The sequence below is a fragment of the Mauremys reevesii genome, linkage group 16 (assembly GCF_016161935.1).
Source record: "Mauremys reevesii isolate NIE-2019 linkage group 16, ASM1616193v1, whole genome shotgun sequence".
NCBI classification, from domain to species: domain Eukaryota; kingdom Metazoa; phylum Chordata; order Testudines; family Geoemydidae; genus Mauremys; species Mauremys reevesii.
The window spans coordinates 43,773,767-43,800,013 of NC_052638.1; the positions used below are offsets into that span (position 1 = coordinate 43,773,767).

Consider the following 26,247-nt stretch of genomic DNA (forward strand, 5'->3'; position numbering starts at 1 on the left):
ATGGGAGACATCTGCTACAAGTTCGTCCGGCTCCGGAACAGCTTCTGGGGAGCCCAGGCCTGGTGCCAGGCCAATGGCGGGCGCCTGGCGTGCCCCTGGAACCCAGAGACGCAGGCCCTCCTGAGCCACTGCATGGTGGAAGGGGAGAAGTGGTGGGTCAGCCTGCGAGAGCATCCAGGTGAGGGCGAGGGGTCCTTGCTGCCCCTCTCTGTGCTGGGAGGAGGGCTGGGCCTCCCTTACCCCTCTCCCTCGCCGTTCCAGAAGGCTGGCCAGCCCCAGCGGTGCTCAGTCGCAAGGCCGTCCGAGCGGTCGAGCAGGGCTCAAGGCAGCCCCAGGCTTTCATGGGGACGTTCACACCGCCCGCAGCTGGGCAGCAGACCCGGGCTGACGCGCCAGCGCTAGACACAGCTGTGCAGACGTTTGGCCTCGGGCTAGAGCCTGGGTTTCAGAGCTCGAGCTCCTGCCTGAGACAAAGCGCTGCCCACCTGGCTAGCTTCTGTGGGTAGCGCGAGCCTGAGGCTGCTGGCCTGGGCTCTAACACTCGGGGCCGTGGGCTGCTGCTTGCTGTGCAGACATTGTCTCGAGCTCAGCCAGGGATTCCCGGGAGCACGCTGCCTGCCGTGACATGGGGCAGCGTGAGGCCGTGCTGGTAGGTGCTCACGGGGAAACGCCAGGCCCTGCCCTACCTGCCAGCCCGCTCACTGGGCGCATGCCCCACGCAGGCTGAGCTCTGCAGCCATGCACGGTGCCCAGAGCTGGGCGATGCGCAGCGCACCTGGCTCCCTGCACCAGAGACAATTCCGCGCAGGGCCGCCTGCCCCAGGTTCACTGCTCCCCACGTCTCTCCCACAGGCTTCTCTGCCCACGGGGCGGACGCAGCTGTGATCCCCTCCCCTGCCGGGTGCAGTTACATCATCAGGGACTCAGGCACCATCAGGTCCAGGAGGGCCACATGTGCACAGGAGCTATATTTCATCTGCCAGTTCGGTGAGTGCTGGCTGGGAGCTGGGGCTGATCCACACGTCCCGGGCGGTCCATGAGCGGGGCAGAGCCGGAGGCGCCAGGCGGTCCGTGAGCGGGGCTGAGCCGGCGGCCCCGGGCGTTCCGCGAGCGGGGCAGAGCCGGCGGCCCCGGGCGGTCCGTGAGCGGGGCTGAGCCGGCGGCGGGCGGTCCGTGGCGGGCTGAGCCGGCGGCCCGGGCGTTCGGGCAGAGCCGGCGGCCCGGGCGTTCGCGAGGCAGAGCCGGCGGCCCCGGGCGGTCCGTGAGCGGGGCTGAGCCGGCGGCCCCGGGCGGTCCATGAGCGGGGCAGAGCCGGAGGCGCCAGGCGGTCCGTGAGCGGGGCTGAGCCTGGTGGGGAGGGTGTGCTGGCCTGGGACAGGCCCCCTCCCTGTGGCGCCATGGGGGTGAGGGGCAGTAGCCTGCCAGGGTCCTGTGCTGCCCCGTGCGGTGCCTGGCTGGCTCGCCCGTGCTGCGAGGAGGGTGGGGAAGGTGCACATGGGTGGGGCCCTTGGCTTCCCCCCGTGGGCCTGGTCAGGTCCGACCAGTACAGGGCAGCTGGGAAATGAGCCAGAGCCTGGTGGGGGAGGGAGTCCCACAGAAATATCCCAATCGATAGAGACTCACCCACCATGGCCGGATCCAGGCCGGGACACGTCTGCAGCATCGCCACACACCTGGTGCTCCTGCTCCCTTCTCCCCTCCCCACTCCCACCCCAGCCCTGCGGCAGCCCAGCAACCAGCTCCCATCAGCTCTTGGCAGCAAAGAGACGGGCTGGGCAGAGAAGCCAGGCCCCCTGCCCCCAGGAGATTCCCGCTCCCTGAGGAGGCGCCATGGAGCAGGCTGGGAATGGCCAGTTTGCCCCGTGCTCCCCTCACGGCCTTGCCATGGCGCCTGGAGGCCTTGCCTGGAGGGCAGGTGGGTTTAGTGTTTATTCAGTGTTGGCTCCCGAAAGGCTCCCAGGGCTGAATACTAAACAACTCGGCAATTAGCCACAGAAACGGGGCCAGAGGCCCAGATCCCCAGACTTACAGCTGGGCTAGGGTGGTGCAGGCCACGTTCAACACTCATCTCTATGCTGAGCTCTCCACAGATACCTCCCCTGAGAGGGACTCGCGCGCCGCTCACCAGACTGGGGAGAGCGAGAGAGAAACCTCACAGGGGGACACCAGGCCGGCCATGGGGACCGGCACAGACACCAGACCAGCCGCGGGGACCGGCACAGACACCAGACCAGCCATGGGGATCGGCACAGACACCAGACCGGCCGCGGGGACCGGCACAGACACCAGACCCGCCACGCGGACCGGCACAGACACCAGACAGGCCGCAGAGACCGGCACAGACACCAGACAGGCCGCAGAGACCGGCACAGACACCAGACCGGCCGCAGAGACCGGCACAGACACCAGACCGGCCGCAGAGACCGGCACAGACACCAGACCGGCCGCAGAGACCGGCACAGACACCACACCCACCGCATGGAGTGGCACAGACACCAGACCAGCCGCGGGGACCGGCACAGACACCACACCAGCCGCGGGGACCGGCACAGACACCAGACCCGCCGCGGGGACCGGCACAGACACCAGACCCGCCGCGGGGACCGGCACAGACACCAGACCGGCCGCGGGGACCGGCACAGACACCAGACCCGCCGCGGGGACCGGCACAGACACCAGACCCGCCACAGGGACCGGCACAGACACCACACCAGCTGCGGGGACCGGCACAGACACCACACCAGCCGTGGGGACCGGCACAGACACCAGACCCGCCGCGGGGACCGGCACAGACACCAGACCGGCCGCGGGGACCGGCACAGACACCCGACCAGCTGCGGGGACCGGCACAGACACCAGGCCGGCCGCTGGTAAGGACATTTCTGCCCAAGCCACTGGGACAGTCTGTCGCGAGGGCCAGCGCCCCACGGCCATGTCTGCTGGGACTCAGCGAGGAATGGCCTTAGCAAGAGGACTCTAGGGTGTGGGCTCGGCTGCCTGTGCCCATGGGTGGTGCTGGCCATGGTGCATGAGGGCTGGTCTTTGGGCTGGGTGCTGGAGACTGCCAGGCACAGGAGCCCCGTCAGCTCTCAGGGGGGTCTGTACTGGGCTGGGTCTCCGATTGGTGCCAGCCGGCCCTGTGCTCACTTCCATGCTCATGACACAGCCAGGGGACCCTTGCCCGTCCTGTGGCAGGCATGGCAGCTGCAGGGGAGCAAACACTGCAAATTTCCACCCAGTCCTCCCTGTCTGAAGCACCCCAGGGGCTTTGCTACTAAGTGCACACCCGGCGAGCTGTAATGGGCACTTCAAGCCAGGCCCATGGCGCCCAGACAGGGTGAGCAACACGTCTCCAGTGCAGGCCTCTGTGAGGGTCTAGCAGTGAGCTGAGAGCCTCCCCCACCATCCTACGCAGAGCTCTGGCTGCCCCAAGCTGAGCCCCGGGCCCAGTGCTCTAGCCCCGGGGCCAGCATGTCCAGAACAACACGTGCAGGCATGTGAAGGCCCAGCAGCGAGCAGTCAGATCCCACGGCCACCTCCTCCTGCCACACACACAGATGGGTGCACGCTCCAGAGCTGGGGGCACAGCTCCAGGCTGGGCGTTCGACCCGCCCTGGTTTTGGGAGCTCAGCTGGAGGGAAACTGGCTTGATTCTGTCTGAGCTTCCTTCTTTCCTCAACAGGGCACCTCGTGCAGCGCAGAGACGCAGCCACGGCCTGGCCGGTGAGTAGTCAGCCCCGGGTGCCTGACATGGGGATTGCTGGGCTATGTGAACGGGCAGGTGTGCGTGGGGTACAGGATCGCACACCCCTCCCCTGTGCTGGTGAGCGGGGGGTGTGAGGGAAGGGAACAGCCCCAAGGAGGCAGGGCCTGCTTTTCAACAAGAGACACGTTGTTGCCCACTAACCTCTTCTCTGCCTCTGAACAGATGCATTCCTGCAGGAAAAATATGTGCAACGGAACCCAGACGACCGCAGGTACAACAGGACCTGCCATGCAGCCAGCCACACAGCCAGCCAAGCCAGAGCCTGCTACGCAGCCAGCCACATTGGGATCTGCAGTGCTGGGGCCTGCCACGCAGCCAGTCACATGGAGAACGGCCACGCAGCCTGCCACGCTGGGGCCTGCCACGCAGCCAGCCACGCTGGGTCCTACTATGCTGGGGCCTGTTATGCAGGCAGCCACTCGAGGGCTTAGCATGCAGCCAGGCACACAGCAAATCACACCGGGACCTGCCATGCAGCCAGCCACGCAGGAGCCTGCCACGCAGCCAGTCACACCGAGGCCTGCCACGCAGCCAGCCACGTTGGGACTTGCCACACAGCCAGCCATGCCAGGGCCTGCCACGCAGCCAGCCACTCTGGGGGCCCCTCTGCAGCCACTCTCCACAGGAACAGTCACCACCCTGCAGGACCCTAACCTGGACCCATTTACAGTGACCCCTTGGACATTGCTCCAGGAAGCCTCCTCGGACAGGGCCCTTCAGGTAAGAGGGCAAGCCAGGCTCCTGGGGCACTCGCTCTGTTTCTGTGGGCCCTCAAGGGGCACCCTGGGATCAGGTGCTGGGGGCTTGGGTCATTTAACATCCCCCTTCTCCTGGCTGTGGGGCGCTAGCAGGCTGCCAGTCGCTGTCCTTTGCACAGTCCAGCTGACACGGGAAATGTGGGGTTCTCCTGACGGGGCCCTCACTGGACTGGCTCTCTCAGCTGCAAAAGTCTCTGTGGGCTGCCAGGAGCATGTTGCCACTCGCTGCTCTGGAAATGAAAGTGCAATGGCCTGAGATGCGGGAGGTGCATTTGCGCTCCCAGGAACTGAAGGGTGGGGGGTTGGCTTTGATGCGTTGGCCTGGTCCCTTCAAGAGCAGGGCAGCCCCATGGAGCCCGAGACTCAGGGGACCAGTCGTCTTCTCCTCAAACTAGAGTTGCCAACTTTCTAATTGCACAAAACCGAACACCCCTGCCCCGCCCCTTCTCCGAGGCCCCGCCCCTTCTCTGAGGCCCCGCCCCCACTCACTCCAGCCCCTCCGTCACTTGCTCTCCCTGGCCCCAACCTCACTCACTTTCTCTGGGCTGGGGCAAGGGGTTGGGGTGTGGGAGGGGATGTGGGCTGTAGCTGGGGGTGCAGGCTCTGGGGTGGGGCCATGGATGAGGAGTTTGGAGTGCAGGAGGGGGCTCGGGTGGGGCAGGGGGTTCGAGGTGCGGGAGTGGGTGTGGGGTGCGGACTCCAGCCAGGCAGCTCCTGGGCAGCGACACACTGGGGCTAAGGCAGGCTCCCTGCCTGCCCTGGCTCAGTGCTGCTCTTGGCCTCTAGGCGGAGGCACAGCCAGGTGCAGGGGCGGCTCTAGGCATTTTGCCGCCCCAAGCACGGCAGGCAGGCTGCCTTTGGCGGCTTGCCTGCAGGAGGTCCCCGGTCCCGCGGATTCGGCGGCAGCCTGCGGGAGGTCCGCCGAAGCCGCAGGACCAGCGGACCCTCCACAGGCATGCCGCCGAAGGCAACCTGCCTTCCGCCCTCGTGGCGACCGGCAGAGCGCCCCCCGTGGCTTGCCACCCCAGGCACGCGCTTGGCGTGCTGGTGCCTGGAGCCGCCCCGGCCAGGTGGCTCTGCACGGTGCGTGCTGCCCATGCCTGCAGGTGCCACCCCTGCAGCTACTATTGGCTGTGGTGCCTGGCCAATGGGAGCTGCAGAGCCGGTGCTCAGGGCGGGGCCAGCACGTGAAGCCTCCCTGGCCCCTGCACCTAGGGGCCGTAGGGACATGTCTCCACTTCCGGGAGCTGTGCAGATCCCAAGCAGGCAGGGAGCTTGCCTAGCCCCGCTGTGCTGCTGACCGGACTTCTGACAGCTTGATCAGCAGTGGTGACCGGAGCCGCCAGGGTCCCTTTTTCACCGGGTGTTCCAGTTGAAAACTGGACACTTGGCAACCCTACCTCAAACACAAGGCTGGACACACCCAGGCGTGCTGAACGGGAGCTGCCCATCGTTCCAGTTCTTGGGCTCCATGCGCTGACCGGGCCAGCTGTGCCTCGCCATGGAGCTCCAGCACCTGTGCACTGGCTCTGCCCAGCAGCATCACTAGCCGAACCCAGCCGAGCCCCTTGCTAGGTAGATGGGCTGGCCCTGGTTGCATCTGCCACCCGCCCTGCTGGGGCTCTGCAGAGTCCAGCCAGCCCAGACAGATCACACCCTCTCCTGGCCCAGAGACTGCCTGGGGCTGCCTGCCCCATGCCTTGTGACACCTGTTCCCAGCCCCCAGAGCTCCATGGGCACCATGGAGCTGAGCTTTGGGCTCATGGCAGCAGCTTTTCTCAGCTCATTCTTTGCTCCCAAGACACCCAGACATAAGTGCTGCTGATCCCGCTGTGACCGTTAAATGAAGCTCCGTGGGCAGCGGCAGACCTGGCGCTGAGCTCCTTTCCCAGCTTGCCCGGGGTCCCACCCCAAGGGCAGAGCCTGCGTCCCCTCCTGGCGCCAGCTTTGATCACACGCTCGCTTCCTCACAGGCCATGGAGGACACAATGAGACAATTCAACCAGGCCATCCGAACTATCCACCATCTGCCAGCACTGCAGAGAGCCTGCCACACCCTCCAGCGCCTGACAGAGGGCACCCGCCTGCTCTCAGAGGCAGCCCAGGTAGCCGGAGGGTGGGCTGGGCAGCTGGGCAGCTAGAGACAGGTGGCGGGGGGGCCAGGAAGGATGTGCACTCTCGAGCGGGAAGGAGTAGGCTGCCATGCAGTGCCTGCGGCCCCTGGGGACTGTCTGAGCGCCAGAACGGCTCTAGGAGCAGCGTTGTCTCCTAGCTGAGCAGGGCGATGGCCCCACACTGGCCAGGCTGAGCACTGTCCCCACCACTCTGCTGCTCGGGCCGGGTGCTCAGAGCTGCCTGTGGGGAGAGGCGTCGGGAATGCCCAGGCCAGGCAGGTCACACCGTGAGCTCCTCTCTGCCTCGCCTGGCAGCCCACTGACCTCTCCAGGGCTTGATATCCCCAGAGAGAGGCCAGTGAGTCGCTCCTATTCCTGAGCACTCAGCTCCTGCAGGCATCGCTCCCCAGCAACAGCAGTGGCTCCGCCGCCAGCACACCCGCCGCCACCTCGCTCTTCCAGTCCTTCAGCCACCTCCTGACGGCCATGGACAGCAGCACGCCCACGTCGCACTGGGCCCGGAACCAGGTGGGACTCGGGTCGGCCTGGGCCTGGAGGCAGGGTCTCCGGGAAGGCGCGGCCGGCACACCTGGCCTGGGCAGAAAGACACCTCAAGGGTCTGGGGAAGGGGAGGAGGGTCAGAGCAGGGGCCGGATGTGCCACTGCTTCGGGTTCTGTGGGGCCCAGCGACCCCGAACTCAGCCTGGCTCCTGCATTGGGTGTAGGGTTGCCAGCTTTCTATTTTTTTCAAAACTGAACACTACAGGCCCCCTGTCGCTTACTCTCCCCTCCCCGGGACTCACTTGCCCCCTGCAGAGCCGGGGTGGGAGGAGCTGCCTGCCCAACTGGGGCGCAGTGGGGCAGGCGTGTCTGTCTCTGGAGCGAGGGGCCGCAGAGAACTGGGGTCCCGGACACTGAGCAGTTGGGATGGGCTGTCATGGGCAGCAAGCCCAGCTGCCAGCCCCGTACACTGTCAGGATCCCTCCTCCTTCAGCAGCAGCTGCTCTTCCAGCCCTCCTGGTGGCAGAGGCCAATTGTGGTCACGATGGTAACTGGACATTTGCTGTCCAGTCAGCACTACTGACCGGACACTGCACAGGTCCCCTTTCAACTGGTCTTTCTGGGCAAAAACTGGACACCTGGCAACCCTAATTGAGGCAGCCCTCACCTCCATTGGATGAGCCGGAGCCTACGGTGCTCAGTCCCCCTCCGGCTGCATTTCTCAGGCCTGTCCCCGCGGCAGGATTGCCTCTGCCCTGGCCTCCCTGCAGTCAGCCCTAGCCCCAGGGCTTGCTGCCGGGCTGCCCTCACTGTGCTGGAAGCCGTGCTCTGCGGGGAACAGCCATGGGGGCACTTCTGCCCTGGGGCAGCAGCAGAAGTGGTGACACGCCCTGTCTGCTGCAGCTGACGGAGGCTCTGGAGAACACCCTGGCTGCGCTCACAGGGATACAGACGGTGCTCTGGGAGGGCAGCTGCGCTGTGGAGTCGTCTGTAACAGTCACCTCTCCTGTGGCCAGCACGATGCTGAGCAGGTAACGGGCCGAACCTCTCTGCGCCCAGGGGGCAAGGGCAGCTGCAGTGTATTGACCCTGTCCCTCCCTTTCCCTAGCCGCAACGCCTCCACTTTGCCCCGGAGTTCGTACCACCTGGCTCAGCCAGTGCCTCTGACGCTGGCCTTCCCGCCAGCCTCTGCCTGGGGAGTGCTGCTGCGCAAACACCCCCGTGTGCAGGTCCGGGTAAGTGAGCAGGCAGTGCTGACGGCTGCAGCTCCCCTCGTCGGGCCCAGCCCCGGGTGCTGGGCACAGAGAGGGCAGCTAGCTGCTGCCTGGGCTCCTCTGGACCCAAAGCAACACAGCCTGGCCTGCAGGGCAGCCCCAAAGAGACTGCAGTGCTGCTCTCCCGTCCCCAGCAAGGCTCTGCCCAGGGTTAGAGCCTCTGTCAGCTCATTGTGCTGGGTTCCCTGGGCAGCCTGCTAGGAACCAGGGCACAAACTGGCTGTGAGGTCTGTGCTTAGCTTTCACCAGCCAAGTACCAAGGGTGATTTCCTCAGGCACCAGCACAGCCTTACCATGGGGTCACAGACAGTCCCCTGGGCACTCCGTTGTGACGGCTGGTCCCTTCCACCAAGAATCACAGCAAGATTCAAGCTACTGCCAGTCCCAAAGGACCAGTCACTTACCCCAGGTCAGTTGCACCTCAGATCTCACACCAAAGACAGAGCCTGTAGCCAATCCTGTCATAAGCTGTATGAAGCTTTATTAAACAGGCAAAGGAAACGAGAGGGTTATTACGAGGTTAAAGCAGGGTCAGCAGAGATGCACACAAGTTACAATCTTCAGTTTCAAAAGGCAATTGAGGATTCTAAAATCAGCAAGATCCATATGTCCTTAGGGCTAAGCCAGCCTAAGCCCTGGGGAATCTCTTGCATATGCTTAGAAACCTTTCTCCCAGACAGGGGCGGCTCTAGGTATTTTGCCGCCCCAAGCACGGCAGGCAGGCTGCCTTCGGCGGCGTGCCTGCGGGAGGTCCTCCGAAGCCGCAGGACCAGCGGACCCTCTGCAGGCAAGCCGCCAAAGGCAGCCTGCCTGCCGCCCTCGCAGCGCCCGCAGAGCACCCCCCGCGGCTTGCCACCCCAAGCACGCGCTTGGCGTGCTGGGGCCTGGAGCCACCCCTGCTCCCAGAGTCCAGGCAGCAGAGAGATCATTAGATCTTGTTACGGGTTTCAGTCTCTTCTTCCCACATGCTTTTGGCTGCAAAGCTCAGCTGACATGAGGAGTCCCTTCCATGACTCATCTTCACAGGGAGGAGGTAGAATAGCAACAAAAGTCTTTTGTCCTCTTGTTGACCGTACCAGTCCCTCAACAGTCCATCTGGTATCCATGGACTATTCTTTCTGGGCAGGGCGTAACACTTTCTGTTGCAGATCAGCCCTTCACCCTAAGTAATCTCTCTGTTTACACAGTCACAGAGGCTCACAATACAACTGCTCAAATAGTCCCTTACAACATGGGATACAGCTGGTATAAGTGAGATTTAGCCCGGCTTTACACTACAGACTTAGCTACGACACTCAGGGGTGTGGAAAATCCACACCCTTGAGCGACATAGAATCATAGAATCATAGACTATCAGGGTTGGAAGGGACCTCAGGAGGTATCTAGTCCAACCCCCTGCTCAAAGCAGGACCAATCCCCAATTAAATCATCCCAGCCAGGGCTTTGTCAAGCCTGACCTTAAAAACCTCTAAGGAAGGAGATTCCACCACCTCCCTGGGTAACCTGTTCCAGTGCTTCACCACCCTCCTAGTGAAAAAGTTTTTCCTAATATCCAACCTAAACCTCCCCCACTGCAACTTGAGACCATTACTCCTTGTTCTGTCATCTGCTACAACTGAGAACAGTCTAGATCCATCCTCTTTGGAACCCCCTTTCCAGTAGTTGAAAGCAGCTATCAAATCCCCCCTCATTCTTCTCTTCTGTAGACTAAACAATCCTAGTTCCCTCAACCTCTCCTCATAAGTTAGGGTTAGGGTTAGGGCTGGACTCTTTCCAATTTTTGCACATCCTTCTTGTAGTGTGGGGCCCAAAACTGGACACAGTACAGTAACTCCTCACTTAATGTTGTAGTTATGTTCCTGAAAAATGCGACTTTAAGTGAAACGATGTTAAGCAAATCCAATTAATGTATTATGTAATGTATTAATTAATGTAAATGACGGGCATCATTACACCGACCTAACCCCAGGTGCTGTGTGACGGTGCTGCCCGTGGGAGCCAGCTGAGATCACTCAATCAGGGTGAACTGCAAACAAAACGGGGCAGACAAACCCCAGAAGCTGGTGGTTATTCCAATACTTAGATTTACCAACCAGCACAGAACAGCTTCTATAGTACCTCACTGGTTACTCAGAAGTCCAAACACCGCAGTTCCCTTAAAGTGCCCAGCCTCAGGCCTCTGTCCAGACACACATGTCAGATATGATGATGGTTAATGAAAATCTTATCTCATCATATAAAAGAAAAGGTTCTTCCAACCCCAAAGGATCAGCCACATGCCCCAGTCCAATTATAACTTACATCTTACCCAAAATACACACTATAGCCAATTCTTCTTAACTAAGCTAAAATTTATTAAAAAAGAAAAGAGAGAGTTGGTTAAAAGATCAATATACAGACAGACTTGAATTCAATTTTTGAGGTTCAGATACATAGTAGAGATGAGTTTGTAGTTGCCCAAAGTCCTTTTAGAAATAGTTCAGAGGTTATAGTCCGATGTCGATATTCAGGGTGACTTCAGTCAGTGACTGGGGATCTCAATCCTTATGGTTTAAGGTTTCCCCCTCTTGAAACCCAAAGCAGATCTGAGATGAAGCAGGACCGTGTCCCAGGGTTCTTACACATTTCCAGCAGCCTTTTGGCCTGAGAAAACAATAGGCTTAATTCTCCTCCCAAACATCCTGGCAATTAGCACAGGGTAATTTATCCATTAAACAGTTCAGTTACCACAACCTACAAAGAGACAACAATACTATTGCACTCAAGTGTCTTCCTAAATGTTAATATTCCTTTTTGATCTTTGAATTAAAACTATAGCAATAGACAAGACGTGTTTGCTTACATCACAAGACCTGAGCAAACACCTCCCCTTCTACCTCTAACAATGCAGACTTGCATTTCAAAGCTCTGTTCATTTACATATCTTCCTAACCAGTTTCTAAAGTTCCGCCATGGGTCAGGTCAGTCTGTGAGTAAATTTACTCTTTCTGGCCCTGTCACCTTTCAGTGAGATACTATATCACACTCATAACATCACACGCAGCCAGCAGGATGTGGGTGGGAGGGCTTCTCCCACCCAGCGCCTCTTGGGGAGGTGGAGAAGCTGGCCCGTCAGCGTAGGTCACTTCACTGAGTGCTAGTGCAGCGCTGTACGTGGAGAGGAGCCCTGATGCAGGCAGCTGCTCACAAGTATTCAGTAAAGGCTAAACTTGGGCTGTCAAGCGATTAAAAAAATTAATTGCGATTAATCGGACTGTTAATAAGAGAATACCATTTATTTAAATCTTTATGGATGTTTTCTACATTTTCAAATATATTGATTTCAATTATAACACAGAATACAAAGTGTACAGTGCTCACTTTATATTTATTTTTGATTACAGATATTTGCATTGTAAAAAAACAAAAGAAATAGTATTTTTCAGTTCACCTAATACAAGTACTGTAGTGCGATCTCTGTATCATGAACGTTGAATTTACAAACCAAAAAAAAACTGCATTTGAAAATAAAACAATGTAAATCTTTAGAGCCTACAAGCCCACTCAGTCCTACTTCTTGTTCAGCCGATCGCTCAGACAAACAAGTTTGGTTACATTTGCAGGAGATAATGCTGCCTGCTTCTTGTTCACAATGTCACCTGAAAGTGAGAACAGGTGTTTTCATGGCACTTTTGTAGCTGGCGTCAAAAGATATTTCCATGCCAGATGCGCTAAAAATTCATATGTCCCTTCAACCACCATTCTAAGAGTCATGTGTCCATGCTGATGACAGGTTTTGCTTGATAACAATCCAGAGCAGAGCGGACCGACGCATGTTCATTTTCATCATCTGATTCAGATGCCACCAGCAGAAGGTTGATTTTTTTTTTTTTGTGGTTCAGGTTCTGCAATTTCTGCATTGAAGTGTTGCTCTTTTAAGACTCCTGAAAGCATGCACCACACCTCGTCCCTCTCAGATTTTGGAAGGCACTTCTGATTCTTAAACCTTGGGTCGAGTGCTGTAGCTATCTTTAGAAATCTCACATTGGTACCTTCTTTGTGTTTTATCAAATCTGCAGTGAAAGTGTTCTTAAAATGAACATGTGCTGAGTCATCAACTGAGAATGCTATAACATGACATATATGGCAGAATGCGGGTAAAACAGAGCTAGAGACATACAATTTTCCCCCAAGGAGTTCAGTCAAAAATTTAATTAATGCATTATTTTTTTAACAAGCGTCATCAACATGGAAGCATGTCCTCTGGAATGGTGGCCGAAGCATGAATGGGCATAGGAATGTTTAGCATATCTGGCACACAAATACCTTGCAATGCCAGCTACAAAAGTGTCATGTGAACGCCTGTTCTCACTTTCAGGTGACATTGTAAATAAGAAGTGGGCAGCAGTATCTCCTGTAAACAGGGGTGGCTCCAGGCCCCAGCACGCCAAGCGCGTGCTTGGGGCGGCAAGCCACTGGGGGCGCTCTGCCGGCACCACGAGGGCGGCAGGCAGGCTGCCTTCCGTGGCTTGCCTGCGGAGGGTCCGCTGGTCCCGCGGCTTTAGAGGACCTGTCTGCCAAAGCCGTGGAACCAGCGGACCCTCCGCAGGCAAGCCGCCGAAGGCAGCCTGCCTGCTGTGCTTGGGGCGGCAAAATGCCTAGAGCCGCCCCTGCCTGTAAATGTAAACAAACTTGTTTGTCTTAGTGATTGGCTGAACAAGAAGTAGGACTGAGTGGACTTGCAGGTGCTGAAGTTTTACATTGTTTTGTTTTTGAGTGCAGTTATGTAACAAAAAAGATCTACATTTGTAAGTTGCACCTTCATGATAAAGAGATCACACTACAGTACTTGTATGAGGTGAATTGAATAATACTATTTCTTTTGTTTATCATTTTTACAATACAAATATTTGTAATAAAAATAATAATATAAAGTGAGCACTGTACACTTTGTATTCTGTGCTGCAACTGAAATCAATATATTTGAAAAAGTAGAAGAACATAAAAAAATATTTAATACATTTCAATTGGTATTCTATTGTTTAACAGTGTGAATAAAACGGTGATTAATTTTTTTAATCGCGATTAATTTTTTTGAGTTAATCGTGTGAGTTAACTGTGATTAATCGACAGCCCGAGTCTAAACACTAAACCCATTCTGATCCCTGTACTGCCCGGGGAGCCAGGCTGCTCCCGGCTGGGAACTTGCCAGAGTTCAACTGAGACCCTGGGAGCCTGGCGAGAGCTGGCAGCTGGCCTGCCAATGTCACAGCCCATTTCCTCCCTAACCCCCCCGACACACACACACTTCAGCTGCTGGGTCCCAGAGTCCTCTGCAGGCGTCCTGCATAGCCTGGTGCCCTGCCCAGTGTGGCTGTGTGAACAGAACAGAGGAGTGGCCACTCTGGGTCAGACCAATGGGCCATCTAGCCCAGTATCCTGTCTTCCAACAGTGGCCACTGCCGGGTGCCCCAGAGGGAATGTGTGGCTACAGATCTGCTTGGAGCGCACTCCTTGGGCAGCCTCCTGACCTGCTGATCTGGGCTGGAGTCCCGGTGTGGCCCACTGCTCACATTTGCCCTCAAACCCAGAGGAAGGGCCATCCCAGGGCTGTAAGTCCTGTGGCAATGGGGCCAGCAGCTCAGGCTCTTGGTGCTCTAGGTAACAGTCCTGGCAGTCAACCCCTTCAAGCACCTGGACGGGAAGGAGATCAGGAGCGTTGGGAACATCTTCCTCACCGCCAACAAGGAATCTATCCAGGTGCAGGACTTACCCGAGGACATCGAGGTGCGTTTCAGCTGGGCAGCTAGTCACCTGTGCAGGGCTGGGAGCTGAGGCTGGGAAGCAGGGCCGGGAACCGGGGCCGTGGAGTGGGGCCGAAAGCTGGGGCCGGGGCCAAGAGCCAGGGCTGGAGAGTGGGGCTGGGAGCTGGGAAGCGGGGCTGAAAGTGGGGGCCATGGATCGGGGCTGGGGAGTGGGGCTGGGAGACGGGGCTGGGGAGCGGGGCCGAGAGCCGGGGAGAAGAGCCACCTGGGAAATGCTAGTGTGCAGGCAGGTTTTCCAACAGCCCCGTCTCCGTGAGCACACGCCAGGCACGTAGGGTTGCCAACTTGGTAATATTTAAAAACCAGTCAACACTCCAGCAGGAGTGCTGGAATCTCCCCTCCCTCTTCCCCCTGAGACCCCACCACTGCCTCACCTCTTCCCCACAAGTCCCCATCCCCCCTCTTTGCCCCTCCCCTGTCGCTCACTGCTTCCCCTCCCCCCTCTCCTGGGGAGCCAGGACTGGGAGCTGCAGCCACCCAAAGCAGGGAGGAGGTGGCCCCGGCAGAGTAGGGGCTGGCGCGGGTGATGACCCAGCACCACCCCATCTCCCCACCCACAGTGACCGGACTTTGGGTGTCCAGTCAGTAGATCTGACCAGACACTGTCAGGTCCCCTTTTCAACTGGACTTTCCGGTTGAAAACCGGACACCTGGCCACCCTATGGTCGCGTGAGTTCAGAGCGCTGGCACTTGTGTAGGAATGTGCGAGATGGACAGTGCCAAACCCACTGGCACCACCTTGCATTGCCAAATGGCCCCAGGGTACGGCCGCCACACTCCAAGCCAGCCTGTGCCTTCAGTCTCCAGCTCATTTGGCCATTGCCCTGCCCTGCCCATGGGCTGCAGTCGCCCAGGCCCAGCACCACCTGGCCGTGTGTGGCCGGGGGTCCAGCTCAGAGACATGCAGAGCCTGCATCCCCCGAGCCTGGGGCCGTGAGAGCGAGCCTGGGAAGCGCCCACCGCAGAGAACCCTGAGGCCTCTGCGCTCCCTGGCAGATCCGGCTGTGGAGAGACGAGAGCGCAGAGACATCCTCCACTGGCCTCAACATCAGCACAGAGGAGTTTGTGATCGAGGTGAACGTCACGTCCATGGAAGACGCCCTGATCCTCCGTGTGCTACCCGACATTCCCCTGCCCATCGAGCTGTACCTGGGCTACCAGCACCCGCCCAACAGCACCCACTCTCTCCTCAACACCACCCTGCCCACCGGCCATGGGCAGCACGCTGGTAAGACCCCCAACGGCCCAGCCCCCCACAGTTGTGCCCCCGCTGCTCCCGCCCTCCGCCCGGCCCTGCTGCGAGCCCCCTGCCACTGCCCCCCGCCTCCCTGGTGCGGGCCCCCTGCCACTGCCCCCCCATCCACCCTGGTGCGGGCCCCGCCGCTCCGCCCTCCGCCCGGCCCTGCTGCGAGCCCCTGCCAGTGCCCCCGCCTGGCCCCGGCACGAACCCCCGCTGCTCCCGCCCTCTGCCAGTCCCTGGTGCAGGCCCCCTGCCACTGCCCCCCGCCTCCCTGGTGCAGGCCCCCTGCCACTGCCCCCGCCTCCCTGGTGCAGGCCCCTGCCACTGCCCCCGCCTCCTGGTGCGGGCCCCTGCCACTGCCCCCCGCCTCCCTGGTGCGGGCCCCTGCTCCTGCACTCCGCCCGTCCCTGCTGCGAGCCCCTGCCACTGCCCCCACCTCTCTGGTGCAGGCCCCTGCTCCTGCACTCTGCCCGCCCCTGGCGCGGGCCCCCTGCCACTGCCCCCTGCCCAGCCCTGGCATGGGCCCCGCTGCTCCCGCCCTCTGCCCGTCCCTGGCGCAAGCCCCTGCCACTGCCCCCCGCCTCCCTGGTGCGGGCCCCCTGCTCCCGCCCTCTGCCCGTCCCTGGCGCAAGCCCCTGCCACTGCCCCCCGCCTCCCTGGTGCGGGCCCCACTGCGCCCACCCTCTGCCCTCCGCCAGGCCCTGGCACGGGCCCCCACTGCGCCCGCCCTCTGCCCTCCGGCAGGCCCTGGCACGGGCCCCCACTGCGCCCGCCCTCTGCCCTCCGCCCGGCCCTGTCGCGAGCCCCTGCCACTCATAGAATCATAGAATCTCAGGGTTGGAAGGGACCTCAGGAGGTATCTAGTCCAACCCCCTGCCCCCGTGACGGTACAGTTCTGGCGGGACCCAACTGAGAGTGCCAATTCAGGACCAATTGCTCAAACAGGGCAGTCACAGCCCTAGGCTGGGGTTTTTCCACCTCTAAGGCAAACCAAACCAGCCAGACAAAAAGGACTTTGGTCTCACCCCACTGGCTAACCACAAGTCACACAAGCAATTTCCTTAGACACTCCAGTCTCCCAGTATCACCACCAGTGCCACTCGTCCTGGGGATGAATGGTTATGAAAACCAACACCCCAATAAAAGAAAAAGGTTCTCTCGATCCCAAAGGACCAAGCCCCAGACCCAGGTCAATATACACATCAGATCTTACCCACAAATCACGCTGTAGCCAATCCTTTAGAATCTAAAATCTAAAGGTTTATTCATAAAAGGAAAAAGGTAGAGATGAGAGCTAGAATTGGTTAAATGGAATCACTTACATGCAGTAATGGCAAAGTTCTTAGTTCAGGCTTGTAGCAGTGATGGAATAAACTGCAGGTTCAAATGAGTCTCTGGAGTACATCCCCAGCTAGGATGGGTCATCAGTCCCTTGTGTAGAGCTTCAGCTTGTAGCAAAGTCCCTCCAGAGGTAAGAAGCAGGACTGAAGACAACATGGAGATGAGGCATCAGCCTTATATAGGCTCTTCCAGGTGTAAGAACACTTCTTTGTTCTTACTGTGGAAAATCACAGCAAAATGGAGTCTGGAGTCACATGGGCAAGTCCCTGCACTTTGCTGAGTTACAAGGCGTATCTGCCTCCTCTCAATGGGTCAATTGTGTAGCTGATGGTCATTAATTGGCCATCACGCAGGCTAGGCAGAGCTAACACCAACTTGTCTGGGGTGTCACCCAGAAGCACAGCACAGATTTAAAATACAGACAGGATAGAGCCAATACTCATAACTTCAACTACAAAACGACACAGACATACAGACAGCATAATCATAACCAGCAACCCATAACCTGGTCTTAGACACCTTACATGACCCCCTTTACATAAGATTTGGTGCCACTACAGGACCTTGGTTGCAACCATGTTCTATATGGTCCCAGATTATATCAATAATGTCACACCCCCGCCTCTCTGCTGCAGGCCTCCACTGCTCCCACCCTCCGCCTGGCCCTGGTACGGGCCCCCTGCCACTGCCCCCCCCCAATCCACCCTGGTGCGGGCCCCTGCCACTGCCCCCCGCCTCCCGCCTCCCTGGTACGGGCCCCTGCCACTGCCCCCCACCTCCCTGGTACGGGCCCCTGCCACTGCCCCCCGCCTCCCTGGTACGGGCCCCCGCTGCTCCTGCCCTCTGCCCGGCCCTGGCCTCTGCCGCTCCCTCCCCTCCACCCCGGAAATGGCGTGGGCCCCTCCTCCTGCTGGGCTCTTTACCACCCAGCTGGGCGACTGATGCTTTGTCTCAAGGTGACAACTACACTTGGGTGCTGCCCCCAGCGATGCTGCAGCTCGGCCCAGGCCCCTACCACGTAACGGCCAGGGTAAGGCAGAGCCCGGAGCACGAGCTGCCAAGCCATGTGACATACACGATCACCACCATCGCCACGCAGTGCCACTTCTGGGACCACCACAGGAAGGCCTGGAGACAGGACGGCTGCCAGGTGAGGAACCGGGTGGCCAGTCGCCTCAGTGCAGGGCTGGGGGGCAGGGTTGAGGGGCGGAGCCAGGGCTGGGGAGCGGGGCCGGGAGCCGGGGCTGGGGAGCGGGGCCGGGAGCCGGGGCTGGGGAGCGGGCCGGGAGCCAGGGCTGGGGAGCGGGACAGGCCTGGGGAGCTGGGGCTGGGGAGTGGGGATGGGAGCCGGGGCCAAGGCTGGGAGTGGGGCGGGGAGCCGGGGCGGGGGAGCGGGGCCGGGAGCCGGGGCCGGGGAGCGGGGCCGGGAGCCGGGGCTGGGGAGCGGGGCCGCGAGCCGGGGGCGGGGCTGGGAGCGGGGCCGGGAGCCGGGCGGGGCTGGGAGCGGGGCCGGGAGCCGGGCCGGGAGCGGGCTGGGGAGCCGGGGCTGGGGAGCGGGGACAGGCCTGGGAGGCGGGGCAGGAGCTGGGGCTGGGAGTGGGGATGGGGAGCGGGGCCAAGGCTGGGAGCGGGGCAGGAGCCGAGGCCGGGAGCAGAGCAGGAGCCGGGGCCGGGAGCGGGGCTGGGGAGCGGGGCCGGGAGCCGGGCTGGGAGCGGGGCGGGAGCCGGGGCCGGGAGCGGGGCCGGAGCCGGGCTGGGAGCGGGGCCGGGGCGGGGCCGGGAGCGGGGCCGAGCTGGGGCCGGGCTGGGAGCGGGGCCGGGAGTCGGGGCCGGGCCGAGTCGGGGCCGGGCTGGGGAGCGGGGCCGGGAGTCGGGGCCGGGAGTCGGGGCCGGGGCTGGGGAGCGGGGCCGGGAGTCGGGGCTGGGCAGCGGAGCTGGGGCTGGGCAGCGGGGCCACCTGGGAAATGCTATTGTGCAGGCAGGTTTTCCACCAGCCCCGTCTCCGTGAGCACACGCTGGGTGCACAAGTTCTGAGCGCTGGCGCTTGTGTAGGAAAGTGAGAGACGGACGGTGCCAAACCCACTGGCACCACCAAATGGGGTCACACAGCGAAAGAGCAAAGTCTGGCAGACAGGGCTGTCCCATCAGCTGGGGGCCGGCAGGGCGGGGCGCTGGCCGCCACAGGCACAGCACGGCACTGGCAGCCTTTGGAGAGGAGCTGGCACAGCTCCAGCAGCCCCAGGGTTGGTGCAGCCAAAGCCTTCCCAAGACTGCGCCGCAGAGCGATGCCTAGAGAACAGAGGCCATGCTGAGCTTCACCACCTGGGCCAGCAGCACAGGATGACGTCCTCCTCCGGCTAGGCCTGGGGCTAGGGCATGCAAGCAGTTCGCTCACCCAGCGGGGTGCAGGGACGCCTCTCTCCCGGGTCCTGCAGGAGGCGCTGTTCTCTGCAGCGACGCAGGGCTGGAGCCGTGGCCCAGCCCTGGACTCCTTGGGGCTCCGGCTCAGCCTCCTGCCCTGCCAGCGCAGCACCGTGCACCGGGGTCGGTCTGGCTAGCTGGCCTTGCTCACTGTTCAAGGGGCCTGTTTTGCAGGTGGGACCTCAGAGCACAGTCAGCAGCATCCAGTGCCTGTGCAACCACCTCAGCGTCTTTGGCAGCTCCTTCTTCGTTGTGCCCCGGACGGTGAACATTCAGGACACAGGCAAGCTCCTAAGCAAGGTGGCCAGCAACCCGATTGGGGTGGCCTTGCTGGGCAGCCTGCTGGTGCTCCATGGTGTTGTTGGCGTGTGGGCGTGGAGGAGAGACCAGGTGGATGGGAGAAAGGTAAGGCGACCGGGCCAAAGGGAGCCATGGCTACACAGGTGTGGAGGAGGAGTGGAACCCCAAACTGGGCAGCCTCTGGAGGCCACAGGTGTGTTTCGGACCCCAGAACTCAGCCGGTGCTGGTACCCCCTGCCCACGGGGTGCTTGCTCCAGCTCCACAGGCACTGTGTGCCACAACACGCAGCTAGGGGCCCCGGGCTGCTGGAAACACAGCTGGCTGGGGCAGGGTAAGCATGGCCCCAGCATCCCCGCCCAAGTACCCACAGGCAGCCCCAGCATGGCCAGCCGGGCTCACACCGGAACAGGTCCCCCTTGTGTGTCATGCCAGGGCCTGGCAAAGGCCTTACCGCCTGAGCCAGAGGCTGCTGCTCATGGGGGTGCTGGGGCCAGGCCTGCCTCGCTCCCCTGCTCAGGAGTGGGCGCTCAGGGTGTTCCCAGCCATGCTCTCTCCTGTGGCTGCAGGTGAAGGTCACAGTCCTGGCAGACAGCGACCCCAGGGCTCACGTCCGGTATGTGGTCCAGGTCTTCACTGGATACCGCAGGGGAGCAGCCACAACAGCGAAGGTAGGCAAGCTGCTGTGGATATGGCCGTGACCCCCGTGGGTATGCTCACGGCCCCTCCCAGCAGGCTGCGCTCTGGGGTGCTGGTGTCCACGGGACCGGCAGAACGGATACACGGGGTTTCTACGAGGGATCATCAGCACCTCTGTCATCGGTCTCACCCCCACTTAGAGCTGTTGGGTTCCAAAATGGGGACCTGCACTGGTTTCCCTCTAAACTAAAAATCCTAGTTTAGATCTGGTAAAGCTGCCACCACCCAATCAGGTACGTGGATTGGGACACAGTCCTTCCCCAAAATCCTTGGGGATCCCGAGAGCCCCAAATCCATGGAGTTCTTACATCCAGGAGAAATAAACCATTCCCCCCTGCTTCCTCCCCCCTCCCTTTTCCTAGGAGAGATACCGGGATCCACTACAGAGGGATGCCTCCCTCCTCCCCTTTCCCTGAGAATCCACCCAAGGAAAAATCAACCAAGTCCTTAACAGAAAAGATTTATTAAAGAATAAAAAGAAAGTAACTTGTCTCTGTAACCCAAGATGCAAAAATACAGGGTCTAAACTTATCAATTTCTGGAGAGAATCCCCCCTCCTTTCTTTCTCAGTAAAAGCAAAGTAACAGCAAACAGGAATAAAGAATTTCCTTCAGCAAACACACAATTGCAAATGTAGAAATCAAATTATAAGACTAATCTGCCTTTCTAATTAATACTCACTATTGAATAGTAGGAACTACTCCAGGAGAACTTGGAGACATGACTGGCCTCTCTTAGATCCAAAGAGAGCTCTAACAAAGAACACAGACAAAGGCTTCCCTCCACAGAGATTTGAAATTATCTTGTCTCTGATTGGTCCTCTGGTCAGGTGGTCATCAGGTACTGCATGTTAACCCTTTACAGGTAAAAGAGACCTTAACCCTTAACTATCTGTTTATGACAACATCCACCTCCTGGTGCCCATGTCAGATGTAGCCCAACACCTTCCAGTCAGCCAGGGGGTGAACTCCATGTACCTGGGCCAGGGACAGTTCTGTACAGCCGGGGAGGTAGCACGAGCTGCAGGCAGCAACAGTGTGTGAAGCTCTGTGAGCCGGTGCAGGGAGGCACAGGACCCATGCAGCATGGGGTGGTGCAGGACCCGTTGTGACGGTGCTGCCCGTGGGAGCCAGCTGAGGTCACTCAATCAGGGTGAACTGCAAACAGAACGGGGCAGACAAACCCCAAAAGCTGGTGGATATTCCAATACCTAGGTTTACCAAGCCAGCACAAAACAGCTTCTGTATTACCTCACCGGTTACTCAGAAGTCCAAACAACGCAGTTCCCTTAAAGTGCCCAGGCTCAGGCCTCCGTCCAGACACACCTGTCAGATATGATGATGGTTACTGAAAATCTTATCTCATCATATAAAAGAGAAGGTTTCTCCTGATCCCAGAGGACCAAGTCGGGCAGCGCAGGGAGGCGCAGGACCCGGCAGGGTGGGGGGGGGAGGAGCGCCGGGCAGGGAGCTCTGTGCAGCGCCGTGCATGGCCAGGTGCTCTCCCTTGTGGCTGCAGGTCGTGCTCACACTGTACGGGACAGAGGGACGGAGCGAGCCGCACTGCCTGTGGGACCCCCACAAGCCTGTGTTTGAACGTGGTGGACTGGACGTCTTCCTCGTAACCACCCGGAGCTCCCTGGGGGAGCTGCACAACATCAGGCTCTGGCATGACAATTCTGGCTCCAGCCCCTCCTGGTAATGCCCATGGAGTGAGCCAGGGCCCAGCGCCCCTGTGGACATGCAAGGGGAAGGGTGCTGCCCGGGGGCAGGGAGGGTGCTCCTTGGGGGAAGGACAGAGGGTGCCAGGGCGCAGGGAGGAGGGTTCCCCTCAAGGGAAAGGTGCTGCCTTGGGGAAGGGCAGTGGATACCAGGGGGTGAGGGAGGGGGCACCAGCTCCTGTTGTCAGGGGAGGGGAAACCCCTGGAGTGTGTCCCCCTGGGGCTGGGGCTGCATGAACAGGCAGCAGGTGAGCCACTGCCTGCTCCCCAGGTACGTGAGGCAGGTGGTGGTCAGCGACGTGACAGCCAGGAGGAAGTGGCATTTCCTCTGCAGCGCCTGGCTGGCTGCGGACCTGGGTGACTGCCAGCTCGATCAGATCTTCCCAGCAGCCTCCAGGAGCGAGCTACTCTCCTCCAGGTAAGCACCCCAGAGCCCACCGCTGGGGGCAGCCACAGCCAAAGCAGGCCGGCGCTGGGCCGGGCTGGGCGGGGCAGGTGGCCTCTGACTGCCTGGCACCCCCCTTCTCTCAGGCATCTGTTCTGCTCGGCGCTTGTGGAGAAGGTGACACACGACCACCTGTGGCTGTCGGTGCTGACCCACTGCCCCTGGGACCCCTTCACACGGCTCCAGCGCCTGGCCTGCTGCCTGACCCTCCTGCTCTGCACCATGGTCATCAACATCATGTTCTGGAGAGACCCGCCGCAGGCTGGCAACCAGGCAGCCCGGCAGCCAGGTGAGCCGGGGATCCCCCCGCCAGGGCTCCCACTCCTGCATCTCCAGTCCCACACAGGTTGTGCAAACCCCATTCCTGCCTGGAGGCTCAGGGCACCTGCCTGCTCCAGGCCAGGGCACTCTAAGACTCAGCTGTCCGGCATGCCCTGCGGGTGCCAGGTGCCTCAGGGCAGCATGGACCCCACCCCCCTGTGCTCTGCTCCAAAGGGTTGGACTGGAAGGTGAGGGTGGGGGGGGTTCCACTCAGGGCCACGCCCCTGTGGCCCCCCAGAACAGCTGCCAACGCCCTGGCGGGTGCCTCGGTTTCTCCCTGCGCTGCGCAGTCCCGCGTGCCCCATGCTGGCCTAACGGCCGTCTCTCCCTGCAGCAGGGCGTGTCCTGCTCACCTGGCAGGAGCTTGTTACCAGCGTGCAGACTGCGCTCATCCTGCTCCCTATAAACCTGGTCGTTGGGCAAATCTTCCAGCTGGTCCCACCGCAGGAACTGCCGCTGCCCCCCACAGGCATCCGGCTCCCGCGGGCCTCTGCACCCCCCCGGGAGGCGTCCCCCCTCAAGCGCATCACGCAGGTGAGTGCAGAGCAAGGGGCTCCTTTCCGGCCCAGTGAGGGGGTGGGAGTCTGTCACGGAGTCCCCGGGCGCTGCTCTGGAGCTGCTCCCCACCAAGCCAGTCAGGACTTTGGGGAGCCTCCTCTCCCTCGGAGCAGACTGTCTCCAGGGCAAGAAGCTCCCATGGCTTCATTTCCTGGGTCTGACTTTGGAGCATTCAGCATCCTCTGCCCCTCCGTGCGCTTCCCACAGCGAACCCACCCAGGCGGGGTCCTGGGGGGCCACAGGGTCCTGCCCCCCCACTTCGCAGTCAGACGTGACTCTCAGCCAGCCAGTAACACAGAGGTTCATTAGATGACAGGAACACGGTCTGAACCAGAGCTTGTAGGTACAGAGAACGGGACCCCTCGGCCAGGTCCATTCTGGGGCCCAGTGAGCCAGACAACCCCGTCTGCCGTCACTCCGTCCCCAGCCAGCTCCAAACTGAACCCCCCCCCAGCCCCTCCTTTCTGGCCTTTGTCTTTCCCAGGCCAGGAGGTCACCTGATCTCTCTGTTCACCTTTAGCATCCCCTTGCAAGGGGGGGAAGGGCCCCAGCCATTTGTAGCTAGGATACAAAATGTCGGTAATTTATGCACACTGGAGACTTAAGAAATGCCTTGGGGAAACTGAGGCACCCACACAGTATTCAGAGGAAACATTAAGAACAGCCCCACTTGGTCACATCGTCTCTTCCTGGTCCCACAGAGCATGGGATGAGGGACACAATATGGCAAAATGCTCCGTCTGGCCTGGGGGCAGCTGCAGGCTGGGGGGAGCTTCAGGATCAGGACCGCTGCGAGCCAGGAACAGCTCAGGACTCACAGCTCCCCTGGCTCCTGGCAACCTCCTGCCACCCGGCCCGGCCTGGCCCTGCTCCTTGGGCCCTCGGTGATTGGATATGGACCAGCCCTGCCCCCACAGAGCATGTGCGCCCAGGCCTGAGGCTGTGGTGCTGGGCAGGGCCAGCCATGTCCCTGGTGTTTGTCCCCATCCAGGAGCTGAAGGCGACAGTGGGGTTTCTGTCCAGGACCAAGCTCTGCCTAGAGCCCGAGGCTCTGCCCCAGGAGACGGACAGTGTCCCTGAGCTAGTGCGTAGCCTCTGCTGCCTTGTGGGCTCTCACCTGCGGAGCGCCAGCCGCAGGGGTGTGGAGCCAGCGGAGCCCTGCCTGGTTAACGGTACAGACACCAACGGCCTGCTCCTGGGAGCCACCCCGCTCCGCCTGCCTGGGCCAATGGGGGTGGGAGCCATCCTACCAGCAGCCCCCGGGAGCCGGCCATGCCACTGCCAAGCCTGCTGTCTCCTGTGTGCCACAGGCCCAGGACCCGGCCCAGAGCAGGGGTGCTGGGGGGCTGCATCTGCCCACAGGCCCATGGCACCTCTGCCCTCTCTCTGAGTGCGCCCCTCAGGTGCCAGGCCTCTCCCGGTGTGGAACCATGTGATTCTCTTAGGCCGGGCGCTGGGCTGTAGCCCCATGGACCCAGCAGGTCCCACCTGTGGCTCATCCCTGGGGGAGCCTGGGGTGGTGGGGGACAGGGACGGGCCAGCTGGCTGACACCACAGCACGGAGGATTTTAGCAGTAGGAACAAAGCAATTAGAGCCGAGTTCTAAACCCAGCAGCCGACAACCCTGTGTCTCACCCAGCTGTTCACCATCCCCGATGGGCAGGACGAGCTTCTTCACGGTCCCCAGCGGGGCTCCCCCGTCTCCCGAGAACAGGCCAGATCTAGCCCTTAGTGTGTGTGTGTGGGGGGGGCTTCCTGCTCTGATCAAAACCCGTTTGTAGGTTGGCTGGAGGGGAGGCAACCCCCCCCCAAGCTAGCAGCAGGGGCTTGCCCCCCCCCCCCAGGGTTTGCCATTCTCTGCTTTCTTGCCTGTGCTTCCTGCCAGCCCACGGCGCTCACCCAGTGTGCTTGCACCACAGACCCCACCGTGCACTCGCACCGCAACCCCCCTGTGCACTCACACCGCAGACCCCCCTGTGCGCTCCCACTCCCCCGGTCGCCCAGTGCACTTGCACCACAGACCCCCCCCCCCATGCGCTCGCACCCCGGTGCCCCCCAGTGTGCTCGCGCCACAACCCCCCCCCAGTGCACTCACGCCATAGACCCCCCCTAGTGCGCTCACACCCTGGTGCCTCCCCGTGTGCTTGCACCGCAGACCCCCTCCAGTGCATGGCAGACAGCCCTGAAACCAGGCCAACAAAGAGGAGTCGAGATTGTCTCAGACCAGCTCCAAATCTGTCCCAGCCCCTGGCAGGCCGGGAACCGTCATCGCCTGTGTGCAGCAGGGCACAGAGGCCTGGGGCGGGATTGTAGCCATGAGCCCTCTCACCCCAGGGGGCTCCCGGGTTCGGGGCAGGCTCTGCCTGGGAGCTGTGTGCCCTGTGATGGGCGCTGTGAGCACGGGGGGCTGGCCTGGGGCGACAGGACTAATACTGCTGCACCTGCTCTTTCAGAGAGTTATCACCATCTCAGCAGCCACCTGAGCCACGTGCTGGGGCCGCTGCCGGCCCAGCTCCAAGCCCTGGACCTGAGCAAGCTCTGCAATCCCCACGACTACCTCCAGGCAGCCGGCCGGCTGCAGAGCCTGCTGGAGCAGCTGGAGCAGCCAGGCCCGTGCCAGGAGCCTGGACTGGCCAGGTAGCCACGCGCCAGCCTGCTGCTCTCCCTCAGCTGCCCAGAGCGCGACTCAGCCTAACCGCCCCCCTTGTTCCAGGGGCGGGAGGAGCTTCCCCATCTCGGAGCCCCGAGGGCAGAAGGCCACCATCCCCTGCCGGCTCCCGCGAGAGGCTCTGTTCATCTGCTGGGTCACCGTGGCTGCCACCAGCCTGGCCTCAGCCTACTTCACCGTCCTCCTCAGCCTGCAGCTGGACAGGCAGAGAGCCACCAGCTGGGTCGTCTCCATGCTGCTCTCTCTCCTCCAGAACATCTTCATAATGCAGCCACTGAAGGTAAAGAGCTCAGCGCGGGAGCCCCGGAGAGAACTGGGT

General features: G+C 60.9%; 1 protein-coding gene across 1 annotated transcript in view; it reads left to right on the plus strand.

Moving 5' to 3' along the window:
• The window catches only part of PKD1L3 (polycystin 1 like 3, transient receptor potential channel interacting), a 42,703-nt gene continuing 16,456 nt past the window's right edge, over positions 1-26,247 (plus strand). The window contains exons 1-21 of the mRNA XM_039503663.1: positions 1-178; positions 853-987; positions 2,129-2,870; positions 3,683-3,723; positions 4,392-4,486; positions 6,498-6,629; positions 6,987-7,166; positions 8,043-8,170; positions 8,248-8,374; positions 14,054-14,179; positions 15,214-15,445; positions 17,755-17,948; positions 19,394-19,624; positions 20,087-20,188; positions 21,735-21,913; positions 22,208-22,354; positions 22,468-22,670; positions 23,040-23,236; positions 24,252-24,432; positions 25,714-25,897; positions 25,974-26,208. Of these exons, the coding sequence (XP_039359597.1) occupies positions 1-178; positions 853-987; positions 2,129-2,870; positions 3,683-3,723; positions 4,392-4,486; positions 6,498-6,629; positions 6,987-7,166; positions 8,043-8,170; positions 8,248-8,374; positions 14,054-14,179; positions 15,214-15,445; positions 17,755-17,948; positions 19,394-19,624; positions 20,087-20,188; positions 21,735-21,913; positions 22,208-22,354; positions 22,468-22,670; positions 23,040-23,236; positions 24,252-24,432; positions 25,714-25,897; positions 25,974-26,208 (3,969 nt within the window). The remainder of the gene's footprint in view (positions 179-852; positions 988-2,128; positions 2,871-3,682; positions 3,724-4,391; positions 4,487-6,497; positions 6,630-6,986; positions 7,167-8,042; positions 8,171-8,247; positions 8,375-14,053; positions 14,180-15,213; positions 15,446-17,754; positions 17,949-19,393; positions 19,625-20,086; positions 20,189-21,734; positions 21,914-22,207; positions 22,355-22,467; positions 22,671-23,039; positions 23,237-24,251; positions 24,433-25,713; positions 25,898-25,973; positions 26,209-26,247) is intronic.